Source organism: Drosophila novamexicana, unplaced genomic scaffold (assembly GCF_003285875.2).
Source record: "Drosophila novamexicana strain 15010-1031.04,08,12 unplaced genomic scaffold, DnovRS2.1 tig00000986-arrow-arrow-pilon, whole genome shotgun sequence".
Taxonomy (NCBI): Eukaryota; Metazoa; Arthropoda; class Insecta; order Diptera; family Drosophilidae; genus Drosophila; species Drosophila novamexicana.
In genome coordinates this window covers 1,847,359-1,863,056 of record NW_020824835.1, presented here as the reverse complement: position 1 = coordinate 1,863,056, position 15,698 = coordinate 1,847,359, and the positions used below count along the sequence as shown (strand labels likewise).

The window sequence follows — 15,698 nt, the reverse complement described above, 5'->3', positions numbered from 1 at the left end:
CGGAGCCAAACTCATTGCAAATACATACCAAGTGCACGAAAACGTATTTCGTTTTATTTTTCTTTGATTTTTACTTTTTTTTTTGTTTTTTTGTTTAAGTTGGTTGGGTTGCATTATCGTCTAATTGCATCGCCAGCGCCGCGGAGAGCGAAGTCGACGTCGATGCTTGTGGCATTTGGCGCGTCAACAAACGAGCCGCCAACGCGGACACCGCTACTAAAGAGCCAGAGTTCAAGTCGCAAAACCCACCCAACCATCCAAAAACAGCGAACCGCCCACCCTCCCCCTTAGCAGCAGCAGACCACTCAAAGAAACCAACCGCGAGCCGTTCCATTCATCATTTTTCGTTTAGTGACGCGCGTGCCTCGTGCGGCCCAAATCGACGTCTGTTGTTGTTATTATATTTTCACAGATTTTCAAATTGAGACGTCATGATCTTGTCGGTTTTGGTCTCGGTCTTGGTCTTGTGGTCAGGTATCCATTGTATGCTGTTCGGTTTAGACTATGAGTACAACATTTATTTTTGTATAAGGCACTAGCATGCATGCTATAGAGCTTATATTATAAGAAACATTTGCTTTAACATTGAACAATGAACAATGTGAATACTACGCAGAATCAGTACAAATAAAAATACAAATACAACCGATCTATAAATTAACTTATGATTATATGTAGTTGCATAAGCTGCAGCCTGAATTCTATTCAATTTCAAGATACTCTCTTGTTCACACACATATCTATTAAAATTTCTTCTTTTGTAATACGTATAACACTGTAAATTGTGATAGATATATAAAAGTTCACCTTCTTTGAGCACAATTTTTATTAGGAAAAAAGTCATGGCTAATTAATATGTATGTTAAATTAAATGCAACAAAAAGGTATTTTTGGTTTTATTCTCTTACAGTGATGGCTCGCAAATTAGAACGCTGCGTCTTATCCATACTTTTAATCCACAAATAATTTTATTTTTTTTTGTTTTGTAGAAACTTGAGAAATTACTGATGGGCTTTAAAAAAATGTATATTTGAAGAGATGCGAAAAACTCGATCATTTATCAGAAATCTTAATTCATTTAAATTAAAGACCTTAATTTATGGAAACGTTTTCGAGCGACCACATTTTTTAGCATTCTTCTATGCCTTCATCTCTTAATGTTTGTTCTTTCTTTGAAATTCTTCCGACAGTTTCTAAATTATTTAAATCCCGAATTGACATTCTTTTTAAAAACTGATTTCCAAATGAAAAAAAGATTGAAGTTAAGTGCATGCTCGATAAAAAGAAGATGAAAATTTACACACAATTACTTTACATCTTTATAAATAGAAATCAAACACGCTTCAACGTGACATATATGTATAGATAAATATAATGTAAAATATCGTAAAAATTTTTGGTTTACGCCTTTGGTGCAATAAAATTCAAGCGATTTACAGACTTATCGTTAGTTAGCCCGAGGGCGAAGTATGTACAGTTTTTCAATGAACTCGATCGATGATCAGTGATCGTTATCGTTATCGTTATCGTTATCGATCAACTAGTAGTGATAGCGCGATTGCTCCACATCAGATGCATCGTCCTCCTCCTCATCACTGGTCGAGGGCGGCGTCTCTAGATTGGCCACATCCACATCTAGGTAATCCTCTTTGGCCTGCAGAAGCTTGTCCATGTACTCCACGATCTCCGTGAAGGGCGGCCGTGCGCTGGCATCAAAGTGCCAGCACTGGCGCATCAGAATATAAATATTCATTGAGCACTTCGCCGGCTTCTCCATGCGCTGTCCGGACATCAGATAGCTGTAGAGCTCCTCGGCGGACATAATAGCCGGATATGGTTGCGCTCCAAACGTCATAATCTCCCAGAGGAGTATGCCATAGGACCACACATCGCTCTGTGAGTCATAGAACTTTTCCTGCAGCGACTCGGGCGCCATCCACTTGATGGGCAAGCGCCCATTGGTGTTCTTGCGATAATAATCCGTACTCTGAATATCTCGGGCCAGTCCAAAGTCGGCAATCTTGAGCACGTAGTCATCGCTGACGAGAACATTGCGTGCCGCCAGATCCCGGTGAATGCAGCGCCGCGAGGCCAGATAATCCATGCCGCGTGCTATTTGATGGGCAAACTTGATCAGATCCTTTTCGGTGATCACATGCTGTGGTGCTGGCGGCGCTGACTGTGAGCTACTGTCCAGCTGCTCCTTGCTTAGAGGTCGATTCTTGTACAGGAAGTCCTTCAGATTGCCATGGGGTGCATACTCCACGATGACATAGAGCGGTCCGCTCTGGCTGCAACAGCCCAGCAGATTGATGATATTGATGTGCCTGCCAATGATCTTCATGACCTCCATTTCACGCACCAAACTGGCAATATCGTCGTCCGTGTGACCTTCCTTGACCATCTTGACAGCGACAATGGCATTGTTCACCTCCGCCATGACGACACGCCCAAAGGCGCCCTCGCCAAGAGTGGCGCCCAAGACCAGTTGACTGCGCGGCAGCTCCCAGTTGGAATCAAGCGGGAATTCGTATTCGTTGAAGGGCACGGGCTCGTTGCCGCTCTGAAGCACAGTGGTGCGTTGCTTCTCAATGCGCACCACCGGCATTATCATCGTGTCCATTGAGCCGCTGGAATCGCCACCGCTAGCCGGCTTATAGATGATAACCTTTTTGGTCCACTGATGCACCGTCTCGATGCGCTGCTTGAGCAGCTTCTCGTGCTTCATCTTGCGCACTGCATACGCCACAAAGATTATGCACAGCATGATCAGCAGAAAGGTGACCGTGATGAATATGGCCATCATTCCATTATCGCGCACCACACTGCCCAGATTCGCCTCGAGCAGCTGCAGGCTGCGCACCACACGCAAATAGGCGCGACTTGTAGATTGGCCCAGGCTGTTGCTCTCGATGCACGTGTACCAGCCCTCCTGCTCCTGTGTCACATTCGTAAACTCCAAACGATCCACATCCTCGACTAGAACTGTGCGATTCTTGGAGCAATCATTTACGCTCTTGCAGGGCATAAAGATCCAGGCCTTCTTGCTGGTCAAATCCGATAAATATTTGCACTCCATTTGGCCGCTGTCATTGATTAGAAGCGTCAGATTGGCGGGCCCTTTGAGTAGAATGGGCTTGTGATTCACCCGATCGCTGACCATCACGTTCATCACATGGCTGAGACAGCCCAGCGGATTGCACACCTTGCAAATGTACTGGTCCGAATCCTCCGGCACCAGATCCTCCATGGTGATTTGCCACTTGGTCTTGCGATAGCTGCCATAGGTGCGCGTCCAATCGCTGCTGCCATTGCGATACCAGGTGATATTTGGCTCTGGATTGCCCGCCGCACTACAGCTCAGCGACAGCGTTGAGCCCGAGGGTCGCGTATACAAGGTGCTCATTCGTTTGGGATTCCTAAAACGTGGCGCAAACTGTTGCTTGGCATCGTTGCTGCCACCGGCACCGCCCGCGCTGCTGCCAGAGCCGGCGCCAGTCAAACCAACCTTGTCATCTTCATCCGCATCCTCGTCCTCCTCTGCATTGATACTGTTTTGTGTGTGTGTCACATTGATATAGCTGTTGTTGCTGTTGTTGTTGGGTGTACTATCATAGTCCTTGGTTAGCTCCTGTGAACTAGCTGCTGGGGCTCGCCGCGCTGTTGCGCCCCAAACGCATAACAACAGCAGGATCAGCAGGCTTCTGGACATATTGTGGCAGCGTCTTACGCTGGCAACGCTTCTCCGGCAACTGGCAGACATTCCCTTTTGCTATATGTCTAAATATATATATATACTTTTGTAACTGTAACTGAGGCAGCGCACACAAAGTGGCACTCGCCCTAACTCCGAGCTGCTGCTCCTTCCAGCAAATGGGGTAGCGTCGAGTTCAATCCAACAACGTTGTGTCGCATGTGTTGTTGTTGTTGTTATTTTCTATTCACCGGAAATCCACTTTAGCTGAGCGATTGCTCTCTGAATCTCACTCTCTCTCTCTCTCTCTCTCTCTCTCTCTCTCTCTCTCTCTCTCTCTCTCTCTCTCTCTCTCTCTCTCTCTCTCTCTCTCTCTCTCTCTCTCTCTCTCTCTCTCTCTGTCTCTCTCTCTCTCTCTCTCTCTTCACCCTCGCGCTGATCAGTGATCTCTTCTAGTTTTTCTAATTTATGATGGAAATAACAACAGTTGCCGCTGGCTCCAACTTGATCGCTGGCAACATGTGTGTTTAACGCGGCGACTTTGAAGTGCGCTCTGCGATCAGTATCGGAATCGGATGCTGTGGCCGCGCTTCTGATTTTTGATGATCACCTTGCCAAGTAACGGAAATACACTTCCAAAATGTTGTATGCACTCATGGATTCTTAATTATTGTCGCTTGTGGCCTGTGATTTATTCAGTGCGCTGATGGATTTATGGCAGCCATGTTTGCTCTGCAACATGTCACAGCCACATCGTATCGCGATCGTGGGCGTGGTGCATTTCATAGATCATACGGCAGCTGCTTGGGGATGACTGCAACACCTGGAAAAATGCAGACGATTAGATTTATGCGTGTTTCCGTTTTGTGTACTAAGTTTTCTTATTTTTACAAATTTAACTCAAAATAAGAAATAAAAGTACCTAGCGAACGCGACATGAAAGCTATTAAAGGAGGCGCCCCAAGAAACCGCAAACAAGTGCTGCATTTGAGTTAAATATTCCATATATTTGAGTGTGTATTTCTGGCATGAGGGGTGCAAGACAGTCAAAAGACTTGGGAGCATGGGGGAAATACCCCTAGAGCAAAATTAAGATCCATACAGAACAAACAACAAATTGTAAGTCGCACATCCGCTTTGTCTACCGGAAAATGCCCATATATTGAGTTCAATACAATTTTTTGTTTTTCCCAATTTTGCCAATAAACAAAATGCTTTTCGCACGAAACCGTTAAAATTGCTCGGCGTTTTTTTTTTTTTTTTTTTTTTGTTTATAAACATTCCCAACATTTTGCGTCTCAAAAATATACGTTAATTGCGAACGTTTTTAATGCACTTAATAAATTTTCTGCTTGCCAATTAAGCTCAGACTGAACCACTGAGATTTTTATATGCTCAAGCTCTGATTAAAAGCCATTTACATTTTGGCAAGGCTTAATTAAAATGTCGCGCACATTTCCGCTGAGGTTTTTTTTTTTTTGCTGCTTTCATTTTCAAGCGCGTGCCACACAAATTGAAGGCCCTATAAAGCGAGAAATGAGCTCACATGGTCAGATCGGCGTAGTTAATATATACAAAATATTAAAAAATAATAAAAACAACAGTGATTTTTATTTTTTTCAAAATAGCTTTACGACTAACGCGCACTATATATCAAAAACATGCGCATGTAAAATCAATAAAATTTTGGGGCCACTTTTATGGGGAAAATTAAAATGGGACAGTTCGTAACGGCTTTTTGAAGCCCGCAGCAAATGCAAAACAATTTTTACACGTTTGCCCTTCTATTAAAAAAAAAAAAAGAAAATACTGTACAGTTTGCTGGGCAAAATATATATATATATATGCACATATATAGAGCAGGAACTGAGGGACGTTGATTACCTACAAGTACTCGGTACAGCAAAGCTGCATGTAGTTCATTTAGATGGCAGCTACTTTTCGATAATGTTCTATTTTTTGCACAAAACACAGATACAGATACACAGCTACACAATAACATAGAACAGTAGCGCTCGTCTATATGACGTTGAGGGTGCGTTATATTCCGTGGTTCTCCGATCTTTAGCGCACGTTGTGAATTTCCACAGCTCTGCTCGAATACTGTTCTAAATTCAGCAGAGACGACTTTGTAGTATATCGTGGTCGCTGCCAGAGGCCAGACAGAGGCTGCTGCTGCTCCTACGCTCAAAAACCAAATAAATACTGAAAACCCAACTACTGCGCGGCGCGTCCTACTCGGGGCAACTGCGACTGCGCCTCAAACGACTCAATTTAGTGGCCCTGCTTCCACAGTTATTTTATTATTTTTATTTTCGTAGTTTTTTTGTTGCTGTTAAATTCAATGTTTGTTGCTGTTGTCGAGCACATTCAGTTCTGTTGGGTATTTTTCTTCTTTTTTTTTTTTGCCGGGTGGGCATACAAATGTCGCTGGCTGTTCGCGCTGTTTGTCGATCGTTGCCTTCGCTTCCCGCATCTTTTGCGCCTTTTTGCTTAACAGCGGCAGACAGCCTTAATTTTTCACATATGCGTGTCGATGCACTCTCTCCCTCTCTCTCTCTCTTTCTCTCGATCTCTCTCGCTTTCTCTGTTTCTCATGCTCACTCCCGCTATCGCTCTCGCTTAATTAAAACAGACACAGTCGCTCTCAATGTGCTCTTCTGTGATCTTTCCAGCCCACATCTGTGCCACAAAGGCAACAAAAATTAAAAGAAATTAAAAACAGACGCTAAGAATGACATGTAATCGACTAAGAGATACCCAGTAGTGCGCGAGCTAATGTGGGTTGCGTTTGAAAGCCTCATGTGTAGCACAAGTTCGATCTAATGGGTATCTTCTCACACAACAAATATATTTAACTAAGCCCTAACATGCAATATTATGTTAAATATAGTTATAATAAACATATAGCTAATAATCATTTGACTAAAAATCATTAAGTAGCACTCGCTCCTTTTTAGAATAAAACAATTTCATGAGTAAAGTACAAAATATATCACAGGATTTTGCATATTTTAAATAAACATAAAACATTTTCAATACAAATACAACCTATCTTCGATTGAGGAATTTCGAGGAAAAAGTGATTGACCACATTTAAATAACGTTTATTCATGTTTTCAGTATATATTTGACATTTGCTCCGAGTGTAAAGTTATACCGAAATTTTGATATTGAAAAATGGAATAATTTTTTACAATTCAAAGAAAAATATAACGAAATAAATAGTTTGTACACTTTTATATAAATACAACATTTCCACTACTAACAGAGTCGCTATTAGATGCAGACCCAAAAGCACATTTAAATCATGTTTACAGGGTATAACATATTGTTTAAAGTTGTTTGCTAGTCCCCGCCCCGCTGGCCGGCAACTGTTCGCCACCCTTTTTAAACAGATCGCGGCTATGGTTTTGGAGTACCCGTTCGAGACAAGGGAAAATATTGTTTCGAGACACATTTGGTGAGCTATTGTTGTCATTCGAACTCGGAGGGACTCGCATCGCCGCCGCGCCCTGTCTGACATGTGGGCACATCATCATCATCATCTTGAACATCAACATCAACATCATCAGCCACAACCAGAGGCGGGACTGGGCCTTTACCTACACTTTAGCCTGTGCTTCGATTTCTGTTTGCTGTTCGTGCCACATATGTGTTGCATGTGTTGCATGCGGCATCTGCACCAATCCACTGGAATATGCTCATCGCACGAGTCTGGAAGTATCGTGGGGAAAAAAAGGGTTTCCTCACTAGTTTCCCCCGTTCATGTCAGCCAAAATACCAAAACTTTTGACCTTCGTACCATACTCGACTTATAGGTAATATATTTCCTGCCCAGGCCAAAAATAACCCCATGATTTGCAATATTTGGCAAATAAACAGAAACGTATACAAAGAAAATGCTCATTCGGCTAACAATTGAATATGCCGCTTGTTGGAATTGGCCAGCGATTTTTCAAGTTCAAATAATTTTCAAATATTTCACAGGCAGAAAGAAAATACTTTTGTGTTTATATCAAAAACAATGCGAGTGAGCCGTGCAATTCGCAATGGCTCGTTGCATGCGAATACGTGCCAAAACCGAAGGTTATTAACTAGTTCAGGTGTGTGTATACCCTATAATTGCCCAAACAACAATGCAATCCAGCTCTACAAATAGCTAGGCAAACCCATCTCTAACGATCTACACAAAAACGAAACAATCAAGCGACTGCCAAAGCCAACAAAACAGCAGCTAAAACAGAAGCACAGAAGCTGCCCCAACAGGCCACATTCATATATAGTATACATATACCCATACACTTCCACTACAGAGAGAAAGACAGACACATCATTTAGAATGTTTGTTTATGCGGCGGGAAAATATTGCATGTTCATATCTGTAGTATAATGCCGACGTCTCGGCCAATATACGTATATGTACGTGTTGATAAACACACGCGCTGTTGGAGAATGAAGTGTAGTCAAAAATTTCATGGGAAAAATTCTCAAAACTAAACGGCTAGTTATTGTATAAAATGTGTTTGCTTTACAGTGGTCACTCGGTAATTACAACTGTAAAATTTTTGTTTATATATTCATATTTTTAAATACTTTTTAATGCTTTGTGGAATGTTGTCTATAAAAGTAACTAAAAATAAAATTATTGTTTTTATAAACATAGAATCAAAAAATGTTATATTAAAACCATAAAGTTTCATTGGAATGAATATGTATCATTTTTAATAGAGAATTCGAAGATTTTGCCGTATATTTCAAGAATACGATAAAATGTGAGATTCTAAAACTCTTATTCGTGCGATTTTGCTAATGTTATCTTTTGTGCTTAACGAATAAGGTCTATGAAAAATAATTTTAACATTAATTTCAAATTGATTGAGATTCAAAGAGTATTTAATTAGGCATTATTTAAGGCCAATTCATTCTAATTAGCGTGCGACTACTGTACACGAAAGAGTGCTTTCATTTTGGTCATAAAGCATAAAATTTGTGGCATGTGCCGTAAATGGGGGCATTGCAGCAGTGCGGTTGGGGGGTTTAAAAAAAAACAGTAAAACGGTTTTGATAATTGAACGATTGACTGCGGACTCGCATTCAAATAAACAACACAAATTGGACTGGACACAATAGTTTACCCCACAGCAAAGTAAACAAACAACAACAAAAATCCCAAACGGGTTAAAAAGTCAAATTGCTGCGCGTTGGTCAATCAAAAAGTGGTCTAAACAAATAATTTGCGCAATTACGCAAGTGAAAAGCAAAAACAACACGAGAAAAAAAAATAAAATAAAAGAACTATTTTAAGTATAGTATATAATAGATTAGTATATATGTATATTGAGAAACTTACCTTAGAATTTGTTTTGTTGAGATTCCTCTGCCAATTAGCGTATCCAAAATATATATATCCACGCCTTGATCTAATATAAATATTCTTGTGCAACACAAAATTATTTTCCTTTTGCTTTTAATACTAATTGATGATATTTTTTGTTATTTATTCAGCGCTTTTAGCGTTCCACTTAAAATTCCAGAAATATTTCCATAGCACTTAAGAAATAATAATAACTAACTGCAGGCACACTTGAAACACCGAAATACACAAAACACACTGCAAGCCGATCGATCAGCAGCACGAACAATTCTATCAAATAGGTATTACGAGTTATATACTTAGTATTAATAATTCTTGCACATTCTGTTAACGGTACGGTACTCGGTTCTATTCGGTTGGGTTCGGTACGGTTCGATACGTAACTGTAACTATGCCTGTTGTCAGATCGCAACTGAATTATGCTCAGCGCTCGACAAATAAATCTCTTCAATTGAATGAGGGCCAGAATGAAACGAATTCAACGAGTGGCTGCTGTCGGTTCCCCCAGTTGAGCATTTACTGGAAAACGTCTCTTCATAAACAAAATGTGCCACACACACACACCCACACACGCATACACACACGCACACCATACAACACTCAGCACACATTGTATAAAAAACACATGTGCTAAAAGGGGCGGTCGCAAGGGCGGAGGGCTGGCCCACACTCACACGCCGCGACGTTGCGATATTGCGATGCTGCGGCCTTCCCTTGGAAAGTGAAATGTAATTGAGCGTTTTTCTAAATTTGTTCAGAAATTGAGTCAAAAGTAAACCAAATGATTTCGCTCAACGGACAGCGGACAATGGACGAGTGCCCAAAGTGTTGCATAGTTTTATGCGCCCAAATAAATTCAACACGCACGACTTTCAAGGGATGTGTGAAAAATAATTACACGGGTGTGGGACGGATATCGCACCAAAAGCCCAATTCCAAGCCAAGTCCGATTTTTGGTAACAAGTCAAGAGATTTGGTCGAAAAAAAAAACGACGACAAAATTTAACCAATGAGTGGAATTAATTTAAATGCCACATCGGACCACTATATCACATAGCTGCCATAGGAACAATCGGTTGAAAATTAAGTGTTTGTATGAAAAAACATTTTGTTTATCAAGATATCTTGATCAAGCTCGGCATTTATTAGTTTTACTATACTACTCGTATATATGCAAAATCTTATTAATTTCGGAGTACTATATCATATATCTGCCTTAGGAACGATCGGTCGAAAACTAGGTTTTTGATTAAAAGCCGTTGTTGTTTATCAAGATATCTTGACCAAACTCGGCTTTAACTATTTTCCCTTTGCTTTTTAGATACGGGCAAAGCACTATAAGCATTATGAAAAGGTTGGGTCTGCAAGGGTATTATTTCTATTCATAATAATAACAAGTAGACTAGAAGTCGGGAGCTCCCGACTAGGGGATACCCTCAACCCTCTTCTTTCAACATCAAATGAATATATATATTCTATTTTAGAAGCTATATGTCAAGTTTGGTGACTCTAGCTCTTATTATTTACCAAAATTGCACAAAAACAGGATATCGATATCGAGTTGTATCGATTGCTTGGAAACGGAGTAAGTTATCGATTATAGGAAACAAACTCGATCTGCGCGGGAACTAGGAGCACCTACATCTAATATTTCAAGTCTCTAGCTCTTATAGGTTCTGAGATCCTTGCGTTCATACATACGGACGGACGGACTGACAGACGGACAAGGCTATTGATGCTGATCAAGAATATATATGTATACTTTATGGGGTTGGAGATGCTTTCTTCTGCCTGTTACATACATTTGGATTTTGCACAAATACAATATACCCTTATACCCATTTTAAAAGGGTTCAGGGTATAAAAATAAGAGTAAGAGAAAGTGTGCATAATACTCCCAAAATGTATAAATTATATACATATATATGGTCCGATCCAGCTGGTTTTGACATATGTGCTGCGTGCAACAGAAAGAGGGACTTCTGCATAGTGTCATTAAGATAGCTTTAAAACTGAGAGACTAGTTCGCATAGAAACAGACAGACGGACATGGCTATATCGACTCGGCTGTTGATGCTGATCAAGAATATATATACTTTATGGGGTCGGAGATGTCTCCTTCTATGCGTTACACATTTCACGACAAAATTACAATACCCTCTGCAAGGGTATAAAAAATATTAAAAATAACATGCAATTTAAGTTAGTGAAATCAATTACTTCTAAATGTGATTAATCTATTTATAACAGATTTAATTAATGAATAGGTAATATTTTAAAATGCTGAGCTATTTTCCAATTATACCCTTGTAAAGGTTATTTTAATTTGGTCATGCAATTTGTATCGCATAGAAGAAGGAATCTCCGACCACCTTAAGTGTATATTTTCTAGATCACTATCGACAGACGAGTTGATATAGCCATGTCCCGTCAATCTATGCGTCCATATCTGGTCTCTCTGTTTTCTTGTACGGACAAACTTTGTGTTTAGAAATCTTGACTAAACTAGGTATTTATTAGTTTAACTATGCTCCTCATATAGGAAATTCCTATCAACATCGGACCATCATATCATATGGCTGCCAAAGGAATGATGGCTCCATAATTACGTACTTGTAGAAATAACGTTGTTGTTTAAGAAGATATCTAAACCAAACGTGGTATTTTAAGGTTTTACTACGCTCCACAGATATGAGCTAGATTTTATAAATATTAGACCACTTTTTCAGAAAGATCTACCGAAAATATCTGCCAAACATATAGTTTTTATATGGAAACATTTTATTTTAAGCTGCCTTTACCAAACTCAGCAATTAGTAAGGATTACAATTGTCGTCCCATATCTGTTCGTTAAAGAGAAGAAAGATTACATTATTTTCAAAAATGTACTTGTTTGAAAGGCCCTTGAGTTATTTGCACTTTAATAAATCGTGTGTGTTTGACTAACTAATTGATGGAAGCGTCTGTAAACGTCTTTGGGCTGAAATCAGATGGTCCACGACACATTAATCAATTGCCTAACAAGTTTTATAGTTTGTTGCGGACTCCACGCCGCATTCCGCATTTGAGCCAAGAAGTTGTATGGAAATGGGATTCATTAGTCGCCACAATGAGGCACTAAGTCAGTTAACAGTTATTAATTACGGGCTACTTAACTGGCCAGCCAGTTACATCAGTCGTATGCCCAGTAGCCAAGCCGTTTGTGCCGCAAAAGAAAGCCGTCTAATGAAAAGACACTTGAGAGCCTTCTCAAAGCACGCACGCTGCGAACCCCAACAAGACAATGGGCAATCGTCAAAGGGTTGCAAACAATAGAAACATAATAGGGGGAAAACAAAAACCCAATATGAAAAAAAAAATCTATATAAAACAATTAACGATTATTGGCTGTCAATTGTGTTGGCGGAGATATCCCGCTTTATGCCAAATGGCGTTACGCATGGCTGATTAATTGATGGCTAACTAGTTGGTGCCTGCCGGTTACACTTACCGACTCTTTTCTCAACTTTGTTTATATTTTTCTTTTTTTTCTGTCTTTTTTAAACATGCGTTTGTTCTGCGCCAGTTTACGGCCTCGTAAAGCGACCAGCACCCCACCAATGTACGGTCATAATACTTAAATTTTATGCACTCTCAACTTGCTACTCATCTGCGTGGGGAAAGGGGTTGTAGAGGGGACAATTGCAGTCACATTGCATGGGCTTCCGTATGGTTTTCCATTTAGCCAACAGGCCAGAAAAGTTGTTGGCGTTATGTACATAGATATAAATTTTGAAAATTGGCTCAGCGCAGTCTGGGAGCGGGAGCCTGAATTGGAAACGGGACCAAAAATAAACACACAACTGCCTGACATTGGCTTCTAAGCGGGTTTGCGACACGATCCAACGATCGAAAGATCTGCCGTTCGTCGAAGATCGGCGACGATCTCGTGCAGTGCAGCCAAACAGCATAAAGTTAATTGCTAATATGATTAATTGCACATTAACATGAAGTTTTATAGCCAATTATATGCAAAATATGCCACGTTTGCCAATTGCTACAATTCGAACTGCCTGGGAATTTTCCTGAAAAAAAAAAACAGCTTAACTTGATTTCGGCATACTTTATTGAATGCCTTCAATACTCCAGCAATCCACATACATTTTAGTTAATTCTCGATTCTGATCATAAGTCAAATCTAAGCGGATTCCTTAATATTTACAAATATGAAATAGATTTCAAGCAAATTGGTGAAACCTAAAGGTACTTAGTGGTACTTAGATATCAAACTACTGTAGTAGAAACAAGTAAGAGGTTCTAGTCGGGAGCTCCCGACTAGGAGATACCCTGAACTCTCTTCTTCCAACATGAATATATATATTCTATTTTAGAAGCTATATGTCAAGTTTGGTGACTCTAGCTCTTATTATTTACAAAAATTGACCAAAAAACAGGATTTCGATATAGATTTTTATCGATTGTTTGGAAACGGAGTAAGTTATCGATTATCGGAAACAAACTCGATCTGCGCGGGAGCTAGGAGCATCTACATCTAAAATTTCATTAGATGTACCCATTAAAAATGGGTATAAGGGTATATTGTATTTGTGCAAAATCCAAATGTATGTAACAGGCAGAAGGAAGCATCTCCGACCCCATAAAGTATATATATTCTTGATCAGCATCAATAGCCGAGTCGATCTAGCCATGTCCGTCTGTCTGTCCGTTCGTCCGTCCGTCCGTATGTATGTATGAACGCAAGGATCTCAGAACCTATAAGAGCTAGAGACATGCAAAACTGAGTAAATATCAATTGGCAGCTCTAAAATAAGTTTATCTTTTAATTTTAGGTTAAATGAGAGGGGAGGCAAAAAAGAAATTGAACGTTCCCAAAAAAATTGATGTATTCTATTATTGTTCAAACGATATCAAAAGAATAAAATGATAAACTCGTTCTGCGCATGGTTATACTTCAAATTTAAAGTGTCTTTTGTAGCTTCTGAGATCGGGGCATTCACAAAGGCAAACAAACAGGCGAACATGTTTAGATCGATACAGCTCATCGTATTAGTCAAGAATATTTTTATATACTTTATGAGGTTGAAAATGCTTGCTTCCGCCTGTTACATACACGAAAGAACCTTTTTACCCATTTTCAATGTGTTCAGCGTGATAATTAATATCAACTGCTCAGATGTTTCTTCTGCACTACTTCGCTCTTACATATATATTTCTATACGATGAATACAACTATATTTTGCAGAAGTTAATAACTAAGTTTTCAGCATTCTCTTGGCTGGCAGAGACGTCCCCAGCTCTCGTCTCTCATCTCCAGCTCCCAGACAATGTCAATAGCTTTGCCATAATTTATGCAAAACTATGCGCCACAATTTGGCGTCATCGAGTGGGTGCTTCAGCTATCTCGCTCCTGCTCTCTTATAGACTATCTCACTTGCTCTGCCTAGTTGGTTTTTCAGTTTCGATTTTCAGATGATGCGGGCTTTGAAAAGCCAATAAAAATGCAATGCTGCCTGCAGTCAAAACAAATGCGCAAATCACATTTCAAATCACTCAAAACTATTGAGATTTGAATTTGAATTATTGGCCTGGCGCGAGTCCGAGCGAGTGAATCTAGCGAGCGGGCAGGCCGTTCGACTGCCACCCTGCCCGCGCCCCCCTCTCCATCCATAACATAGCTCTTGACTACGTTTCCGGTCTTAAATCTTGAGCGCGTTGAGCTAATCATAACTTACAATGTGGTCCGGCTATTTGACAGGCATGGACCGGCCACAGCCCCGTTTCCAAGAGGATCATGGATCATGTTTGCTGTTGTTGTAGCTCTTGTTGTTGTTGTTGCTGCTGCAGCTTGAGGCTGGCAAGCTGTGCGAGCTGTCAATGAACTTGTACGTTTTTGATTGATTTATATTGTGTTGTTGTTGCTGTTGCATATGAATATGTATACGCGCTTGTTTCTATATATTTTACGGCATTTGTATCTATGCGATACATAGGTAAATCAGCTTAGCAGCCGCCAGAGACTTTTATACAAATCTTGTTTTTCGTCGCCTAAAGAAAAAAAAAACAAAAAACCCTCGAGAAGTTTTCGTGCCGCATATAATGAAAGCTGTATTTTAATTGTATTAGATAGACACATATCTGTGCATCACGATCTCAAGAGCTGCCAGCCACTGGCTTTGGCTTTGCCTTTGGGTTAAGTCGGCGCTCTGGCGATTCGTACTAGGCCATAATTTAAAGCCGCCTGGGAGGATGTTGCTGCTGCGTTGCCATAAAACTGGCGCTTAAGAGCGCATTTTAGCAGACCCCTGGCCGGATTGGGCTTGGCGCGGGCGTGGCCCTAGCCTCAATGCTCAGGCTTAAGCTCGAGCCCGTCCTTTTACCGGGCCTGGGCTATAATGCCTAATAATAATCATGTGCTGTAATTGACGATTTATGCTAAGCTCAATATAATTTACGCCGCTGGAAACGTTAAGGCGGCGCCCCCACGCCTCAACCCAGGGGGGAGGAGTTGGTGGGTAAGGTTGTAGCATATCCAGGGGAGTATAAACAACAACAATAACAGCGAATCGCATAAATCATAACTGCACCTGGTCTGAGATCCAAGCGCAATATCTGCTGGCTACTGGCGAC

The 15,698-nt window shown here is 40.5% G+C and overlaps 1 protein-coding gene and 1 long non-coding RNA gene across 2 annotated transcripts; one reads left to right on the top strand and one right to left on the bottom strand.

The window, feature by feature from the left end:
- Positions 1–505: 505 nt before the first annotated feature.
- On the bottom strand, positions 506–4,005 carry LOC115765722 (fibroblast growth factor receptor homolog 1). Its single transcript, XM_030709386.1, has one exon. It carries the CDS (start codon positions 3,761–3,763, stop codon positions 1,541–1,543), a length of 2,223 nt encoding a protein of 740 aa, XP_030565246.1. The 5' UTR covers positions 3,764–4,005; the 3' UTR covers positions 506–1,540.
- Positions 4,006–6,845: 2,840 nt separating this feature from the next.
- LOC115765660 lies at positions 6,846–8,290 on the top strand. The gene is made up of 3 exons (XR_004018134.1): positions 6,846–6,921; positions 6,978–7,800; positions 7,857–8,290. It is a non-coding gene; the product is annotated as an uncharacterized LOC115765660 (long non-coding RNA).
- The last annotated feature ends 7,408 nt before the right edge of the window (positions 8,291–15,698 follow it).

Bases quoted from the DNA above. Each gene is read 5' to 3' on its own strand.
- LOC115765722 (XM_030709386.1), bottom strand. From the start codon at position 3,763: ATGTCTGCCAGTTGCCGGAGAAGCGTTGCCAGCGTAAGACGCTGCCAC.